This window comes from Natrix helvetica (assembly GCF_964273705.1).
Source record: "Natrix helvetica genome assembly, chromosome: 1".
In the NCBI taxonomy this organism is placed as follows: domain Eukaryota; kingdom Metazoa; phylum Chordata; class Lepidosauria; order Squamata; family Natricidae; genus Natrix; species Natrix helvetica.
In genome coordinates, this window is record NC_138548.1 from 113979755 (window position 1) to 114000358 (window position 20604).

Consider the following 20604-nt stretch of genomic DNA (forward strand, 5'->3'; position numbering starts at 1 on the left):
TATGTGCTAGTCATTCCCGACTCTAGGGGGCGGTGCTCATCTCCGTTTCAAAACTGAAGAGCCAGCGTTGTCCAAAGACGTCTCCATGGTCATCTGTCTGGCATGACTAAACACCGAAGGCACACGGAACGCTGTTACTCTCCCACCAAAGGTGATTCCTATTTTTCTACTTGCATTTTAATGTGCTTTCGAATTGCTAGGTTGGCAGAAGCTGGGACAAGTAATGGGAGCTCTCTCCATTATGTGGCGCAAGGGATTCGAACCACTGAACTGCCGATCTTCTGATGGACAAGCTCAGCATCCTAGTCACTGAGTCACCATGATCTCTACTCTTAAGAGTGTAGGATGATATAAATTATATCTTATTCTTGTAAATGTATTCACTGCCTTCCCCATTAAATGAAGCCACCAGTCCTTTGTGTTACCTGATATTGCTCTTGTCATTGGGACATGAAATCCTATCACTTGAGCACTGGGGTTTCCAACAGACTAGAAAAATTTCTAAAGGTTAGGAGGGAAAACCAAAACACAACTGCTTCTCTTCCTTTATCATCTCTTGTTTTGGCCACTTAAGTACTAGTCACTAGTGCATTTTTGAGGACAGATGTATATAAATGTTATTCACTGAACAGAACCTAGACACTTCAACGAAAGCTCTGTTTTTAAAGGCTGCAAAACCTGAAAGACTATCAAATACCTCACATGAAATGGTTGATGGGTTGCATGCTGTTGAGTGAACAACACATTGTTCAAATTTCCCAGCATAGACATAAACTAGATTTGCCAGGACAAACTAACAACCACCAAGATGATTCACACTTCTGTCTTTTATAGACTCCAATTTGCTGTTGACTCTTTACTTCCAGGACATACTAATCTCCTAAACCTTTAGCACATCTTTCTGGCCCTCATGCTGGTTTCTAAACGTACAGAATTGCAATTGGCTTTGACTGAAAATTACAAAGCAGCATTTGATTTGGTTTTATTCTACTTTAATCATTGCAGTATTCACCATCTTGCAAATATCATTCACAAATAGGGCAATGTCTTCATTGTTTCAAATATCCACTGCTATAATAAAGCTAGGTGGTATATTCTAACACCAATAAGCAAAGTTCCTTGCACTGATTTTTCTTTAGCCTTGGAAACTGCAGAAAGCCATATCTTTTGCAGAATCAAATTCATTGAAACACAAATACAGGGACTCAAAGGGCCACTGCATGTTTTGGTTTACTTACATGGAGACTGTGCTCCACATCATTACAGAATACCCGCGTTCATTAAACACATGCATGGAATAATGTTTTAGCGCTCATCGAGCTCCTTTTCTTCTTTAAATGAGATGTACCCTTGGAAACATGAGTGCTTTTTTCATCTAATAACAGCCTGTTAAGATAATGGATAATAATAGGGTGCGGTGAATGTCGCATCACTGTTTCTAATTCACATTCTAATACATATTCTTGACATTCAATTTACCCCACATTTAGCTTCTCTCACATGATTTCCATTAACTTCAAAAGATTTTGAATCAGATCTAAGAAGGATTGCCACATCTATTTTGGACAATATTTTTAGTGAAGCTGAAAACAGAGACCTTCTATGCACACATACTTTGAAGTATGACAAAATTATAATTACTTCAAAAATGAACATCAAAAAAGAAAGGTACCCATATTTCCCCCGTCACTAATTTTAGCTACTCACAAACTTTGATCTCTGAAACTTCCTTACATGGCTTACAAATGCTCAGCTTTGGGACCAGATGTCTCCCATAGCTAGTGATAACATTTGACATGTTTTGTTTGCCAAACATTATAGAGTCACCTGTTACTGCAGATTTTTAAAGAATGTTTAGTCTCCAACTAGTGTAAATCTCTCATGCATCAACTAGCTGACTTAATGATAATTATCATTAAGAATCTTGTCATTTTTCTGAATTTCAAATTATCCAGGTGTTTCCCATTAGACCTATGTTCTATCATTATTTTAGACACATCCTTTAACATACCTCACTTCCTAGAGTGGGATTTATTTTTGAGTAAACGTGTTTTGGACTAAATCATGCTTCTATTAAACAGCATTTTAATCTTGATTAAAGACCCCTTAGTCTAAATTTTCTATTATGTGACCCATTTCTTCAAATTACTTAATGGAAGCTTGTGCAACAGCACATGGAAAGATTACTGCAGTTTAGCTATTTAAGATTAGCTAGCACTTAAGCAATACTACACCTGGCCCAAAATATCTAAATAGAAAGGTCACTTAAAAATACTTAAGGCAAACCTTCAAGCCTCCAATTTCTCATATCTAAAAAGATAACCATAATACATCTGCCCAAAAAAAGTCTGTTAAAACAACACAACTCCTCCTAAACCAGGTTAAGGTTCTGTGCATATAATCCCCAAGATTATAATTGGTATACTACTTTTGTGGGCATTTTAATTATTGTTCTAATTGTATTTATTGAATTGCACTTATATCTTAACTTCCTTCCGAAGAGTTCAGAACAATGCAGTTTCACATGCACTCCTTCACATTATTTTCAGGGCATGAAAGGATGAAGTCAGGATGACCAAAGTTTATCTCCACAGCTGCTTTATCAAGTGAAATTTTGAAAGGGATTTCTCCAACTTTGAACTGACATTCTTCAGACCATCACCCTAATTATTCTCCAGAAGAAAATAACTGTTCATATAATCTTTGTTAGAGTCAAGTAATGAATATAATAATGCCGACTGACTCTTCTTTCATCACCTTGTCCTTTGGGAGACCACAAGAGTTCAGTGAATGCTAGAAATACCCAACCTTCCTTCTCCCGGTGAACAAGCTCATATCCTTACTTGTCAGGAGCTTCTGGCACATTCCAAACCTGAACCAAAAGGTCCTAATATATCATGTGCCTTCAAACTGTAGTCCTAGTTTAGGATACAAATATACTTAATATCTTTAAGAAAAATATATTTTATAGTGGAGAGATTATAAAGCAAAAACTATTAAAAAAAACAAATTAAGGACCCAACAGAATTGAGGCATTTCTTCTGCAGAACTAGACTAGCCTAGAAAAAGAATTGCTATTTCATTTGGACTGTCCGAGATACATCCTGGAAAATAGACCAACTTCCAAGATACAAAGGTCCTTATATATTCCTCTCCCATGCTGATCTACAATTGCATCAGATTACCCTCCAGGGTCAAAAAGGGGTACCTTAAAACCCCAATAATCAGATTTAAAACATATCTCGAACTGTAGAGGAAGCTTTTTTTTCACCTCTTAAGGAAAAAAAAAACACCCCATCGCATCATAAACCATCAGTAGAGTTGGAAGAAGTTAAAGAGTGCTCGGGTGTGTGTGGCGGGGGGGGGGGGGGGCTTTACCTCGGAATAGACGTAAAGAGGCAGCACCAAGATGGCTAAAAGGAGGTCGGCCACGGCGAGGCTGACGATGAAGTAATTGGTGGTGGTCTTCAGCGCTTTCTCCGTGCAGACGCTGAGGCAGACGAGCAAGTTGCCGCTGATGATGAAGAGGATGAGGAAGATTCCCAAGACCAAGGCGGCGTAGTTGCGGGCCGGGTCCTGTTCAGGAGGAGGGTAGGTGCCGTTGGAAGAGAGGTCGTCTTCCGTGTTGTTGGCCCCCATGGCCCTCTCCCGCCCAAGCGCCCTCTCGCCTTCCTTCCTTCTTTCCGTGGTTGGGAGCAAAGCGGCCGGCCGCCTCGCCCGGTGGAAGAGCAGCGGTCCGCTCGAACTTGGCCGGCGATAGAGTCACCTTTCCCGGCAGCTGGGCTGGCGGGAGTCAGTATCCAGGCTGTCCCACTCCATCTCCGAAACGACCGAGCCGCTGTGCCCCGACCCAACCAAGCCACTCTACTCCCGCTGCTGCTGGGGGGGTGATCGGGGTGGGGGGAGAGCTTCGCCTTAACAGTCCTTCCCGGAACTTGTCTTAAGTTAAATTGTCACACTTCGCCCATTCCACGCCCATTCCGCGCCTGAGCCGGGCGCGGTCCAAACTAAACCCCCCTCGAGTTCCGCGGGGCTCACTCCGCGCGCCACCGGAGACCGCCCTTCCGCACGCCCGAAAGAAAGAGAGGGAGTATAGCTGGCGCGGCCCTGTGGAATTCTTGCCGACTTCCCCCCCGCTTCTGCTCACGGGCAGTCGGGCTAGCTTTGCACGACTCCACAAGTGGGTCGCCTCCAAGAGGAAAGTAAGCTGATTAGGGCGCAAGGCTGGAGTGAAGGGAGAGAGAGAGAGAAAGTGCTGCTGCTGCGGCACTGGAAGGCCCGGCGGGTTCGCTTAGCCAATCAGCAGCGGCCTGAGGTGCAGCTAGGACGACCGGCGGACCTTTCCCGAGTCGCCTCAACGCCCGACGCGAGTTGGCGCCCAAATTCGCCTCCCTCTCCGGCCTCTCCGTCTGACAGAGGGAGTCGCGCTGGCGCTCCGGGGACATTCTTGCAGGACTGAGGGCCGCGCCTTTCCCCGTCAAAGAGCGAGGAAGCCGTTGCTTGCCCAGGACGCCATCCCCTGGCAATGGTTCTTCGAGACCGACCGATCTCGCCACGTGGTCGCCGCCGAGCCAGAAGAATTCTGACTCGGCGCGGGTTCGCTAACGAGCGGGAAGGGGCTGCTGAGCTGAAGGAGGAAATCCGAAAATAAATAGGTTTCCCCGCTCCGAGTGTGAAGTTCGCGCGGACAAAAGAGAGGCCGCATTCCTGCTTTGGAATTAGTCTTCCAAAAATACTGAAAGGAGGGAGGAGCAAGTCCGCTACAGGATAGTAGTTGCCGCTCTTCCCTGCCTTTCTTTAAGAATCTCGACGTCGCTCATCCTTAAAAAGCAGTACAGCATTTGGCCCGGCCCTGCCAGATGATACTGCGGGGTATTTTTTTTTTTTAAACAGTTAAGCAACTTTCTTTGGTCCGGATATGTAAGAGCTGTGAAAAGAGGCTCCGTGCCGACCCCACCCAGATGCTGGGGAGCAATTGTGGGGCGCCGATGTGGCATTACTGTCAATTAACTTTGAACACGGCGATGAGGAGGCTCATTTGGAGGAAGAGAATGACACGCATTTTGTAGATCCATGGGCCTGGCACCGCGCAAAAGATTTGTTCCACCTGGTCCCATGGCGATACAGAAGATAGGGAAAACTCTTCCATCTTCTAGAATTTGCTCAACTGCGCAAGTTTGTGGGGTTCCATCAGTGACGTTGAGACTCATGAGCAAAGGGCTCTTTGGTCAGTTTGTGAATCTTTCCAGTTACCAATTCCGATGTAGAAAAAATATATATTCCAAATGGAAAAATAAAATATTCCTATAATATAGTCCAGACTAAAAAATTTTTTGTCAAGTTTTGTTCCTGGATAGAACCTAGTGATTATTTCTAAGCAAGTCAGAATACCCCAAAGATGTTAGACCACCAATTACAATTCTGTAATCCCAAATCTTGTGGCTCTTTCAGGAAGTACCCTTGAGGAAGCAATAGTGCTTATGCAGACGAACCTGTACATCACCACCAAAGACAAAATGCTTCCCCCCCCCCAGAATAATTGCTTTATTCATATGTAGATTTAATTAATTATAACTCATGATTACAATTATCTTTTAAGTGATTCGTCAAGTGGCAGGCCTAAATCATACTTTACTTTTTAAAAGGCTTCTTAGTTTAATTCATCATGCCTCTATTAAACTCCACCTTTTTTTTTACACTGACTGATTTCTAGGTGATCTCAGAATCCTTGTTTGATTGAAACATCTTTTAGGTGTTTAATTAATAACAGAGCCTTAAGGAGAAATGAGAGAGAAAGTGTCATTCAGAAACTGTTTGTGACACCAGTACATTTGATGCATAAGGGAAGAGCAGAAGTGCCTGAAGAGAATTTGCTCTCCAGTATTACCAGAGAATTGGTCCAGTTTGCCCAGTGCACTAGCCAAAATAAGATTTACTTGATATTGGCTTAGTATTATATTAGACTCATTTTTTAATCTGATCTGTGCCTTACCATGTTAATATCAATTCAGTTAATTGTTCTTTATTTAAACTGACTAAATGTAAAGTGGACAGAAGATTAGCTTTTTTTCTCTCCAAATAATTTTCCTTTAAAATAGGAGCATTTTAGATTTCTTGTGTCTATCATCATGGAAGGCAGATAAGTTTTTGTTTCTGATATTCCAGTTTTGAGTAGTTTAAACTCAGTAACATTATTATCCTTTAAGAAAAAAACAACAAAATAGAATATTATATTCTGAAACCTTAAAGCTAGCAGAAGAACAGAGAGTCATTTTAAATTATGACTGAATAATGTGTTCATTAACAGAATTATAAAAAATTACATGCAAATATAATTAATTTTATGTACATTTTTATTGAGTCAAAAATTTGTATCCTGCTCTTGTAAATTACATCTAATGAAGATATAATAGTTTCCAATTTTTTAAAAAACACCGAATTCGCATTTGGATGGCCTTATTCATCAGTGTTGAAAGGTTCTATCTTTCTCCTATTTAAATCCTGGGGAATTGCTGAATGACACTCTATGAGAAATAAACTGCCTCTTCAAAACTGATTATCAAAGGGATATTGGAACCAAAATAGATTACTTGACAGCAAACAGAAAATATGCCTCTTTATAAGTAGCACCATAAGGATAATGATTTCCACCCTTATTCTGATTAGGGATGATAAATTATCTTTCATTTCTTCAAATGCATATGAGTTTTTAAAAAATCTTTTATGTTTTGGGGGATGGGCAAATTATTATTTTGAAGAACGGGTTTAATTAATACCTCTTTTATTGGCAGTACATTTCTTGCTGCTTAATAGTATTCCCGTTGTATTCCAGACAGAAAAGGCCGTAACTAATCAGTCTCCCTTCCCTGCCATTCCCTAACCCCCAATATTTGTTGCCTGACACATTTGGTTCACTCAACCTATTAGTGGCACTGATTTGGTTTGTTGACAAATATAATGGCATTATCCAGCTAACAATTCTTTAAATTGTGACCCTCCATCCTTTACATGAGAAGATGTACGGTATAGTGTCCATGAATTTGGAGTGATGGCTCTAATGCTGGGAAAGGTATAAGGAAATAAAAGGATGACCAGTAGAAATGGACTCAGGATGGACTCAGTTATGGTAGCCATGAATGCACCATTGGAAGACTGCAAAAGCCAGCTTAGGGATAGATCACCACAGAGAAAAGCTGCCTATGTGGTCACTAGGAGTCAAAATAACTTTATGGCACTCTCAAAATCTATCAGTGATGGCAAATCCTCAATTCAAATCTCATTTTTGTGAAGCAATTTCCTAAAATAAGCTTAAGGCCAATTGCTTGTCTGCAAGAGGACCGCAATAGAAGCATAAAGGGAAAGGGAAAGGTTCTCGCAAATATGTGCAAGTTGTTTCCGACCCTAGGGGGGCAGTGCTCATCTCCATTTCAAAGCCAAAGAGCCAGCACTGTCCAAAGACATCTCCATGGTCATGTGGCCAGCATGACTAAATGCCGAAGGCGCACAGAGTGCTGTTACCTTCCCACCAAAGGTGGTTCCTATTTTTTCTACTTACATTTTTACATGCTTTTGAACTGCTAGGCTGGCAGAAGCTGGGACAAGTAACGGGAGCTCACTCTGTTACCTGGTGCTAGGGATTCGAACTGCCGAACTGCCAACCTTTCTGCTCGACAAGTGTTGTTTCTCTTATTGTTGGGTTTCCAAGGCTCTGGATGATCTTTTCCTGTCAGTGCCAAGAGGTCCATTTGGGCTGATTTTGAGTCCTGATGGAATTGTCTCTCATATACACTATGTTCTACCAAATCATTTCCAAAAAGCATAGCATTTGGACAGTTCTCCATCATCACATATACTAATTTATCCCCACCTTAATAGACATAGTCAATTTGTTTTACAGTTCTCCAGAAAGTGCACCCTTCCTTGGGAGCTGCTGGAACGATTGGACTGGTTGTCCCAAAATCGCTTTTCCAAAAGGCAACTGGGCTTTTTTGGGTTTTCCTTTGAAAACGTTTCGCTTCTCATCCAAGAAACGTTTTTCAGTTCAGAAATGAAGAAGCATCTTGGATGAGAAGCGAAAAGCACCCTTGGGACAAACGACCTGGATGATTGAGGATCTCTCTAGACATTTATTGAATTGGTTTCAGAAGAAGTCATCCGCTGTTCAATTTCCTAATTAAAGAGAATATTAAGGGAAAAAAGGAGAAGGAGAGAGGCTTGCCTATGTGTTCCAGCATTAATAGCAATTTTTCTCCCTTCTCCCATTTTCTCTCTCTCTCCACTCTGGATTGCCCTTTACTCTACACGTATCCCATCACCTCATTATGGAGTGAGCAGGGCTGAACACAAGGTAGCTGATTGGAAGTCTCATCCATCTGTTTCTAGAAACCTTTTGGGTCTTCCCTCACTGACCCTGCATCCTGTTCAGAGTAGCAGTTTCTGCTGCCATCATCTCCCTTCCAAGAGAATGCTTCTTTTGATGTCCTTCCCTTATCTCTAAAGAATTGGGGGAGGGGGGAGTCTCCCACACCCTGTTGGAATTTTGGTGAATAAAGAGATAAGGTACCTTGTTGTTACCTTGTTTTCTTAAAGTTAACCTGAATCTCAAAACAAAGTTGTCCATTTCCCTCCTTCCTATTTCTCCCAGCCTCTTACAGTATTTCAGCCATTCATAAACTTGTTGGGAGAATGGTATACCCTGCTTGGACTTGGCAACATCCTTCCCTGTTTTGCTGGAGTTTCTAGCTATGATTTAAAAAGAACAACACTTTTTCCTATCCAGAAGAATGGGTCAGAAAGAAAGAAGTCATGCCTTCCCCAGTGTTGATTCTGCTTGGGATGAAAAAAATGAGTGTTTTTCCTTCGTTCCTCCCTCCCTCCCTCCCTCCCTCTCTTTCTCCCTCCCTCTGGAATCCTTATAACTTCAGACTGGTATTACAACAGAGCTTTAACTAGTTTATAAGAAGGATTACAGAATTCATACAAACTACCTTGAAAACACAAAATGCACTAAAAGAAGTCCTATGAAAAACGGCAAGAAATCAAGCATGTCAGCCACAGATATGGTGGTATGGAATCACTATTTCACTCTATCTCCCCTTCAAAAGACTTCTGACATATCTTTAAAAACCCAGACATGTATTTCCAAATGTTATTTCAAACCCAGAATCAAACTGCAGTTGGCACATTTAGCAAAACATCAATTTGGTATTGGTACTAGAAAACAGACTGTTCCAAATAAGTGTAGATTTGGGGCATAGAATGATTGCCTATACAATATATTGTTTATTCCACCCCCCTTTAATTTTTCATCCATTTTTATTAACTTTCTACTAACATTTTAAACATGCAGAATTACATATCTTTCCCCCCAAATTGTAATTATATATTAATGCTATTAATTCATTTTTCAAAGTATAACAAGAATTTATTATATTGCATGTGTATATAATTCACAATCTCCTGAGTATTTAGGAACAGAACATACAACATTCTTTGTTATAGTTAAGCACTTTCAAGAAACAATATTTTAAAACTTATATCTAAATATGCAAGATAAAGAAAATTTCTCAGCAAAGTTAGAAAATGTATGTGTAATAATCCTTGAGTAGGTGAAACAGATAACTTATTTTCAGTGCTATAAATAAAAAAGTGCTTTTCTGAGCATGTACAGATATATGTTCTTTTTCTCAGACAAAGTAGCATTTCTACTCATCTATGATTTTTAATCAAAGTTGTTGCCGCCCCCAAACCCAGGTGCCTGACTTTTTGAATGAAACTTTACTGATGTATAAATAGTCAAATTGAGGCAAAATATTATTTAATAAATATTTGGCAATAAATTAAAATAATTTGAATAATCCTTCAGTTAATATTTAGCAAAAGTATATAAATATGGGCAGGTATTTTAAAGATACTAAATCAGCAAATATCAGTAAAAATGCTGTTGTAAATAATTATTAAATGTTATTACTTTACTGATTTATCAAAAGGATTCCTAAACAATTAAATTAGTTTGGAAGTATTCAATAGTTTTCAATAAATTATTCTCCTACTATTCATGGGGTTGAAAAACAAGGGGCTGCTTGCAATATAATTCTTTTTCTAAAAGTTTCAATGGTAATTGTAACTTTCATCCTATCAAATGTCTCCAAATTATCAAGCATTAGCTAATATTGCTCATATTTGCAAACAAAATTGTTTAGTTCCCACATCAGAAGCTCTAGCATATTTATTTGCTTTTAGCATATTGTGCACATTATTCACTGCCACTGTTATTTATAAAACATGAATTATGGGCCATAAATTGTGGAAGCAATTTTTAAATGATTAAATCTTTTTGTTTTCAGCCTGCTAGATTCTGTCACCAGAAATTCAGTTGGTTCTTTAATAAAATATTGGTTTGAGATTGGGTAACTGACTCAGTGATTGCCTGTAAAAGATCCAGGCTTACAAAATGAACAGGAAATTGGATGACATAACAATATGAGCAGGTCTGGATACAGATTTTTTAAAAAGCCCAGTTACAGGCATTTGCAATAATGAATTACAAATGTGTGAAAATGGCATTGTGCCCTAGCTGGTTATCAGTTTGTTTAGCACTACAGCTTTAGTGCTAAGAAAGATGTGTAGGAAGATAGATTATTTCCTGCTGAAGCATTTGCCTTGGCTAATCAAATTTGCCAATAATGGCATCTGGCTTGTAATAGCTTAATCAGTACAATAACTATTATCCTCCCCACAACCAGCATCACCTTATCCCATTCTCTGTGACAGTAATTGAGATAACGAAATTGCTTAGCCCTGAAACTGGCTATTCTGTTTCAGTTGCTGGGCAATGGGAATATGAATATTCTGCTGGATATAAGGTAGATAGGCACACATTTTCCAAGACTGTGAGATATCATAGATACACTATATTGCCAAAAGTATTCGCTCACCCATCCAAATAATCAGAATCAGGGGTTCCAATCACTTCCATGGCCACCGGTGTATAAAATCAAGTCCCTAGGCATGCAGACTGTTTTTACAAACATTTGTGAAAGAATGGGTCGCTCTCAGGAGCTCAGTGAATTCCGGCGTGGAACTGTGATTGGATGCCACCTGTGTAACAAATCCAGTCGTGAAATTTCCTCGCTCCTAAATATTCCACAGTCAACTGTCAGCTGTATTATAAGAACGTGGACGTGTTTGGGAATGACAGCAACGCAGCCACGAAGTGGTAGGCCGTGTAAACTCGTCCAACATCAGTGTGTGACCTCATCACAAATGCACTTCTGGAAGAATGGTCAAAAATTCCCATAAACACACTCCTAAACCTTGTGGACAGCCTTCCCAGAAGAGTTGAAGCTGTTATAGCTGCAAAGGGTGGACCAACGTCATATTGAACCCTATGGATTAGGAATGGGTTACTTACAATAAGTTCATATGCGAGTAAAGGCAGGTGAGCGAATACTTTTGGCAATATAGTGTAGTTTGAGAATGTGACCAACTACTGAACTGAACTAAAAGTTGAATGGAGCATATCTAATCTTTTAGGAAAATGGTTTTTTTTTTAAAGTTATAAGAAGAAGAAATCTAGTGAGTCAAAACTAATGATATAGATCATTCAGCCCCATTTCCTACAGCTAAATGAGGATTAAAGCAATCATTTGGCATCTGTTGGGAAGGACGCGGGAAGCGTGAAATGTAGTATCCTGTGGAAGAGCTTGACTGATTGCTAAAACTATGATTGGATGTGTAAAAGCCATTCTGTTGTACTCTATAGATCGATATAACACTTGGTTGCAGCGAGATGCGCTTGGTTGCATTATGTTTGGATAGTGTGCTATCTCTGGGGACTACTTGGAAACTGTAATTGTTCCAAGAGGTATCAACAAGTTTGTTGATAATAATCACAGGAGCAATAAACATGCAGATAGTAACAACACACACATAATACAATAAACACAATAAACACACACACAAGAAACACACAGTCAAGTACACAATAAAATGGAGGTGGGGGAGAAGATGACCAATCTGCACAACCTTTAGGACCTAATTCAAAGCAAAAATCACTAGGTAACCAGTCAAATAAGGAGGTAGAGAGTAAAGAAAAAGAAAAAAACTCAGATGCAAAGTAGGAAATACAGGAAGCATATTCAGGGCAAGCACACAGAACCGAAATGCCTGTACACTAAGACTCAACATTTAGGCAACAAACAGGGTGAAATGCTAGTACATAAGGGCAAGTCTTATATAGTTGCCATTACAGAAACTTGGTGGGATGAAACTCAGGACTGGAATATACTGATAGAAGGATACAGACTATTCAAAAGAAACAGACTTAACATAAAACAAATATTAGAGATCACTTCCTCTAGAGATGTATTCAACAAAGGATGAAAACCTTCTAGAATGCATATGGGTCAACATAAATGGGGAGAAAATGATACTGCCATAGGTGTATATTTCAGGCCACCCAACAAGCAGAAGAAATAGATGAACTTTTTGCTAATCAGTTAACCAACTTATTAGGAAATGCATCACAGTAGTAATAGAGGACTTTAGCTACCACGACATCAATTGGGATATTAACTCTGCAACGATGGAAGATCACACACATTCCTGACCAGCCTTGCTGACAATTTCATCACCCAAAAGGTAGAGGAGGCAACTAGAGGGAAAGCTATACTGAACCTTATTCTTACCAATAGAGTAGAAGCAATTGAAGTTGCAAGAACTCTAGGGGAGAGGGACCATGTCATATTAAAATTCAATATACAACAGACCCAAGCAACAGAACATAATCAAACTAATGTCTTAGACTTTAAAAAAATGCTTGGGAAGGATCGAATGGATAAAAATCTTTTTTTCAAGGTTTTTATTATGTATGTATTTATTTACAAACATATCAATGTGTGAACAGTGTGGCAACTGGGTGTGATACATTCTAATACAAATAAAACTAATAAAATTAATCATAATTATTGCATTCAACCAACATATATTTTAATAGTACCGGTAATACATATTTATATTAAGTTGCAATCTGTCATTCAATTATTCCATGTTCTCTCTTATTATTGCTCTTATTTTATTATATAAAAATTTATACATTAATATTCCCCCTTTCTCTTATTTCTATATCTTATTCTAACTTTTAATTATGCCACCCTTTATTAAAATACATTTTCTTTCTATCCTACCTAACTTCCAGTCATGTCACCTACCTAAAAAAGGAACGGAGAGAGAGAGAGAAAGAAAGAAAAGCAAATCAGAACAATAACCATAAAAAGAAATCATGTCATTTAAACCTATAATGGAATGATGATCTGGAAACTTTGGAAACTTTGAAACTTTTGTTATGCTTCCTAAGCCCGAAGCTGGCAGGGCAAGATGGCACACTTCCGTTGTCTTTATAAACAGTGAAAACTGACTCCACCTATATAACTTCAGGCATCCAGTCTTTGTCTCCGTGCTACTCAGATAAATCTCTTGCTGTTTGTGACTTTTTGGACTCCCTGGATTGAAAAAATTTACTCTATTGCCAGTGTGATTAGAAAAATCCTCTTCTGCCTGGACCCTTTGTCCCCTGAACTCTCTTGGCGGTTCTACCTTTCTGACTGATCATTCTCTGTACTGACTGAACTCTATAATGTCACGTAAAAAACCACCTCCTGGGAAGCCTGGCTTTGCTGCCTCTGCCCCGACATCTACAACGTCCAGTCCAAGTACACAATCAACGATAACATCTCTGATGCAGCCAAAAACTACTGAGACTGAATTCCAACAAATGTTTCAACAAATTTTACAGGGACAAGAGGAGATTAAAAGACAACTAAAAGAGATGAAAGAAGAAATTAAAGAGAACCAGGACCAGATTAACAAAAACTCACAGAGACTGGATCTTTTGGAGGGTGGGACGGCTGAGATGAGGGGGGGATGGAAGAGGTGCAGAAGGGGAACAAAGAACTTGACACCCAACAAATTAAAATAGAATTTGAGAGAATGTCCTTCTACCTTAGATTTCAAAATGTGGTGGAGACAGATGATGAAGATATAAGGGACATTATGACAAGTATTTTGGCTGAATACATTCAGAAAGAGAAACAACAGATGGGGTGGGAACTAGATTTGGTTTATAGAGTGAACTCAGCCTATGCTAGAACACACAACGTACCCAGGGAGGTACACATTAAATTTCTCAGAAAAATCACAAGAGATGAAATTCTGAGTGCACAAAGGGGGCAAGCTTTGAAATACCAAGACAGGGAAATAACCATCCTGAAACAGATCCCCAAGAAAATGAGGGAGAAAAGAAAAAGCTATTCGCAATTAGCGAAGAAACTATACCAGAAGGGGGTGTGGTTCAGATGGTTGATGCCTGAAGGTATGCTAATATTCTGGGAGGACACAAGAGTTAGAATTAATACACCCATAGAGGCGCAGGCCTTTATGGAAAAAAATAAAGTTCTCCTAGACAAATCAGATGATCCTACAACAGACACGCAGGACACGGGAGGGGCCAGAGCTCTGCTGGCGGGGGGAGAAGGGGCAATACCAAGAAAACTCAGATCACAAAAATGAGTATGAAAATCCACCTGATATAAATTGATCGAAATTATTAACTGAATTTACATGCTGACTATATATTGTTATTTAGTATTGAATTTTTTGTAATTGTATTCTATGAGTATGGAAGGAGGGGACTCCTGCCGCACATGCAACTGCCAAAATTTGTAACCTTTCCTTTACCCCTTTCCTATATTATTTCTTAAAAAACCAATAAAACTTTGTTTAAAAAAAAAGAGAAAGAAATCATGTCCATCATGTCTTGCCCACTTAAATACTTTAATTGCTATGCTTTTTTTAACTTGCCTCCCACATTCCTCTCTTGGATCTTTGTCTCTGTCTACATTTATTTTTTGGCTGTTCAATCTAGGTATTTCTCCCATCGCTACTATTTTCCACCGGCTAGTTTCCAAATTTTCTACCCAGGCCCCTGTCTCCCTTTTGAAAGTATCTTCCTGTATCTTCAATTCTCTTTTCGACTCTCTTAATATATTTCCCCCCAATTTAATTAATCAGTCACTGTTATTTTCATTGTTATCTCCTCCTTGTCTTCTTTTTTATTCTCTGGTTCTTTGGCTCAGTCTTTTCCTCCATTTCTACTGTTGGCTCCTCCCTTTCCTGGACGTCTTGGTCTGTACTCATCATGCCACATATGGTATTTTTCATTTTTTCCGTAATCTCCTTAAATCCTTTCTCCATAATATCCTTTGTATTTTGAAAAAGTGATGCCATCTCCTTCAAGGTTCCACTCATGTCTTCCTTATGAAGCATTTTATTTTATTTTTCAAAGTTCAACTTTCATCCAGCAGTCCAAGAACTATTTATTCAAGCCTTCAGTTGTCCTTCAAGGAGTGCACTAATCACAGTTCTTTGTATCCCATAGGTAAACAATCAATTCCATTTAAATAGTCCCAGAGGTTATCAAAAGCTTTTTTGCGTTCCCTTTACAGGTTCAATCTTTTAACATAACATTTAGGGGTCCCTTTCATTAAATAGCTTTCTTATTTCATATTTGAAACTCCAGTAGTCATGGGGAGGTGGAATAATCCAGTAGATATTTTCACAGTCCTTCATATGCAGAAGTATTCCCAGACCTATAATTTTTCCTTTTGTCAGCAGATGGCACTCTCAACTTAAATTTCACTGTTGCCACTACTCAATCATCATTTTGGTTATAAATCAATTATAAAAGCAGAATAAGGTTTATAAGTAAATGATTCCAGCATTTTAAAATGCCTTCCCAAGAGTCCAATTTTCTATGTTTCAAGATTTGTTATTTTTTTCTCTTGGGTCTTTCCCTTTCGGTCTGGTATTTTCTAAGAATGCTTAGATACTGCTTTAACAAATAGTTCTGAGCAAATAGTTCTAAATTATTCCTAGGGGTTAAGTTTAAGGCAAAAAAGAATCCTCTCCCCCAGTTCCAGTCATTGTTCACCTACTTTACTCCAGTTTCAGTTTCAGTTTATTAAATTTATAAACCGCCCCCTCTCCCCGAGCACCAGTCTTAGTTGTTCCTCAGTTGCCTCAGCTTTGTGGCAGCCATCTTTAGGCTGTTTCTTCTCCTCGCTGTGGCTGAGAGTGTCAGACAGTAGAGCTGCAGCTCTCCGCAACCTCACAGGGTGCCTCTCTTCGCTTCACTGCCCCTACAAGGTGGCCTTGTCTCCTCTTGGAGCCCACAAACAGGGAGAATTCAGCATAAGGACCACGAATTACCTGTGGCTGATATTGCTGTGACATTAACCAGATGTCCCAATGGATGAAAATCTTAAAGAGGAAATCAACTCAAGAAGTTTGGGAAACTCTGAAAAATATGATGATAAAATCCAGTCCAGTTCAATATCACTAAAAAAGGAAGCAAACAAACAAAACAGCATGTTTGCACAAACAACTCTCAAACCAATTGAGAGAAAGGAATATGTACAAAAAATTGAAAGAGGAACATATAAATAAGGCAGAATACCAATAATTAGCCTGTACCTGCAAAAAGAAGTTAGGAAAACTAAGACTTTGAACAAAGTAAAACTTGCAAGAAATGTCAAAAACAAAAAGTTTCCCCAAACCCCAAAAGCAAGAAAAAAAGTCAAAGAAACAATCAGTCCATAATGGAAGAAAATGGCAAAGAAGCAACAGGCAGTAGAGAGAAAGCAGAACTGCTTAATTCATACTTTGCATCTGTCTTCATGCAAAAAACCCACTACTCATCAGAAACAGAAATTTAAATGACAGGATAAGAATATAAATTAAAATATGCAAAAATAAGGTAAGAGAATGCCTGTCAGTTCTAGATGGATTCAAATCACTGAATCCTGACAGTACATCTCAGAGTTCTTTTTTATTATTATTTACATTTTCACTTTACATTCATAAGTGCTTTGTGAACAGTGTATTGTCTGGGTTAATTTGCTTACATAATACTATTTTTCCAGTTCCTAGTTTCTACTTCTGTTGTCTAACCATTTCTAAAACAAGTCCCATGTTGAAAAATAATCTGTGTCTTCTTTTATCTTCAGTGTCAATCTGTCCATTTCTGCACTGTCTGATATTTTTTTGATAATTGCTTCTTCTGCAGGTGTTTCCTCGTTTTTCCAGTGCTGTGCAAATGCAATTCTTGCTGCTGTCAAGACATGTAATATTAAATGTACATTCCCTGTTTTAACATTTTTGTAACCATGTGTTACAAAAATGGTGGCTAGTGTGGCATGTGACTGAGTGGGCATGGCCAACCGGACGTCACTTATGCACATGCCCACTCAGTCACATGTCCCCCCCACTTAGCCACATCCACCGAACCGGCGAAAATTTCTGTTTTGCCAGCTGGGAAGCTGGCAAAGAAGTCTCCCTTTTCCTGCCACAACCAAATTGCCCGTGCCCTCCCCCTACAGATAGATGCCGCAGGAGGGAAGGAAAGAATCCAGTCTAGGGAGGGACCTTCCGTCCCCCTATAGAGAGCCCATGCGGGGAGAGAGGAGGCAGGCTGGTTTGAACGCAGGGGGATGGTTTGTGACCAGTGCCTCCTTCACTCGTTGGGGCAGGCAGAGAAAGAAACGAGGCATGCAATAAAGCAGCCGCCACTGCCAAGGGCGAAGGGGAGCACCTTCTCCCTCGCCTATCACACGCCTCCTTTCCCAAGATTGGCAGATCACCTCTCCCCACTCCTCACCCTACAGGGATGCTACACCCCGCAAGAGATTTCCTAGCCTGGGATCCCAGGAAAAGCTCGTCTGCCTTGAGTTTCCAATCCTTCTGCTGGCCCAAGAAGAAGCTTCTGCTGCCGCCTTTACAGGCCGGGAGCACCTGGGAGGGAGATTCTGGTTTTTTTGCAAGGTCACCAGAGAAGAGAAGGAGAAAGTGCTCTTCGCTCCATGTGCCCTTGCCTTACTCAGGCTACTGCCTGGTTGATTGCGGTGCTTTGCAGCCAGAGAGAGAATCCAGCCATGGTGGCATCCTAAGGGCGCCAGATCCGTTGCCATCGAGGGAAAAGCCAATGGAAAGCTGTGCGCCCCTGCAGCACCTGTAAAGGCGGCAGCAGAAGCGTCCTCTTAGGCTGGCCCAAAAACCTGAGTCATTTACCTGTGTGTAACACATGGGAGATCCTAGCTACATTTTATTCATGAGCAACATTGGCCAAGTGAGGCAGGGAGAAAGGCCAATGGTGCTCACGGGTAAAAACTGGTCATTTTTTACTTTTGATCTATTTTTATTTTATCACACATCCTTCTTATGTTATTTATTCCACTGCATTCAATGTACTTTTATGTTTGTCTTGACATACCCAACTCTTCCATTTAAGAATATGAGAAGAATAAAACATCAGTATATAGAGGAATCTTTTGATATATGTTCATTCCTCACAATGAATCATGTACTATCACTTTCTTACCAACATTTGTACAGTGTGTCTTAAATTTTTCCTGTCCAGTTCTTTATTAAACACAAAGCAAAGATACATAAATCCATCTACTTGCTTTATTTTTACCATGTTATGTATAACTTCCATTTTCACTTTATCTTCTCCATATCAGACAGATCTACTTTGGACTTTGACATATTAATTTTGAAGTTTACACCTCTTGTAGCCTATATTCTCTTTCACATTCTATACAAATCAGTCAAGCATTTAGCCAGTGAGCCTGACCACAGTATTTGCCTGAAAAAAGTACATGCACCAATGTCCCTGACCAATAAACCTTTACTGTTGTCTCAAGCATTTTCCCCATAATTTTCTATAAATGTAAAAACCCAGGACACATCATACATTCATGTTTCATTCTTGAGGAACTACTTACTAAGCATTTAGTTTCCTGATGTGAAATATGTATTTTGTATTATGTATAACGCTTCTATTTCTTATTTCCTATGTATCTGGAGGTTGAAATAGTGAAGAATGAAAACTGTAATTATCATTTATTACTGATAAATGAAAGCAAGCTAAAGATCTGGACCCGCGCCAGTCCGGTTTCCGGCCCGGCCACAGCACGGAGACGGCTTTGGTCGCGTTGGTGGATGATCTCTGGAGGGCCAGAGATGGGGGTTGCTCCTCCATCTTGGTCCTATTAGATCTCTCGGCGGCTTTTGATACCATCGACCATGGTATCCTACTGCATCGTCTAGAGGGGCTGGGGGTGAGGGGCACCGTTTTGCGGTGGTTCTCCTCCTCCCTCTCTGGCCGAGCGCAATGTGTGTTGACGGGGGCAGAGGTCGACCCTGAGGCCGCTCACTTGTGGGGTGCCGCAGGGGTCGGTCCTCTCGCCTCTCCTGTTCAACACATATATGAAGCCACTGGGCGAGATCATTCGTGGTTTCGGGGTTGAGTACCACCTGTACGCTGATGACACTCAGCTGTACATCTCTACCCCAAACCACCCCAACGAGGCCGTCGAAGTGATGTCCCGGTGCCTGGAGGCCGTACGGATCTGGATGGGAAGTAACAGACTCAAGCTCAACCCGTCCAAGACGGAGTGGCTGTGGCTACCGGCACCCCGGTTCAACCAGTTGGTTCCATCACTGGCCATTGGGGGCGAACAGCTGGCCCCCGTGGATTGGGCACACAATTTGGGCGTCCTCCTGGATGCCCAGCTGTCAATGGATGACCATGTGACGGCCGTGGCAAGGGGGGCGTTTCACCAGGTTCGCCTGGTGTGCCAATTGCGTCCCCTATTGGACCGGAACGCCCTCCACACAGTCACCCATGCGCTTGTGACATCCCAACTGGACTACTGTAATGCTCTCTACATGGGGCTCCCCCTGAGATGCACCCGAAGGCTGCAGTTGGTTCAGAATGCGGCCGCGCGGGCAATTGTGGGAGTTACTAGGTACTCCCACGTAACACCTCTCCTGCGTGGGCTGCACTGGCTACCTGTGGCTTTTCGGGTGCGTTTCAAGGTGTTGATTATCATCTTTAAAGCACTCCATGGCACAGTGTTAGATCTGTAGTGAGGAGACTGAGGCAGCTGTCAGTTCAACAGGTTTATTAACGGAACAGGCTGACAGGAACGAACAAAAACGCGAGCCGTCTGACAGCTATTTATACTCACAGCTGTCAGACGGCAAACCAATAGAAACCCTTGAATTCTCCCGCCGGCTGGAGCGCGTGCCTGGACCAATCAGAGGGCTTCCTTTAAACGCCCTCTGCTGGCCAGGCTCTTCGGTATTCAACACCCCTTTCCCCCGGATTGCGCATGCGTAATCGTCCAAGTAACTCGGTCGTCTGCGCACGCGTTGGGAACGCCTCGGCATAGTTGGTATGGTGTCCGAGGTGGAAGGAGTGTCGGCTCCGCCCTTGTGACGAGGCGCCGGAGGAGCGGCCGCGACAGGCCCAACCCTTGGAGGTGGATGCAACAGAACAGGTAAGGAACCAAGCGCACCGGGAACAATCTGCGCCGACTCGGAGCTAGGATTTTGTGTACGGTTGGGCCGGCAGGCGGCGTTGATAGGGCCTGGCTGTTTCTGTCCGCTGGTTGCAATTGCTGGAACTTCTGCCGGTCGTCGCCGCAACAGGTCTAAATGGCGCCTCCAAGATCTCCCATCGTTGAGGAGGACCCTGTAAGAGCA

At 41.1% G+C, this 20604-nt stretch overlaps 1 protein-coding gene across 3 annotated transcripts in view; it reads right to left on the minus strand.

The window, feature by feature from the left end:
- DRD4 (dopamine receptor D4) overlaps positions 1-3874 on the minus strand; it is a 34861-nt gene extending 30987 nt beyond the window's left edge. For all 3 annotated transcript variants that reach the window (XM_081938345.1, XM_081938346.1, XM_081938347.1), the window contains exon 1: positions 3379-3874. In XM_081938345.1, coding sequence (XP_081794471.1) covers positions 3379-3639 — 261 coding nt within the window. In that variant the 5' untranslated portion in view covers positions 3640-3874. The remainder of the gene's footprint in view (positions 1-3378) is intronic.
- Between the last annotated feature and the right edge of the window lie 16730 nt (positions 3875-20604).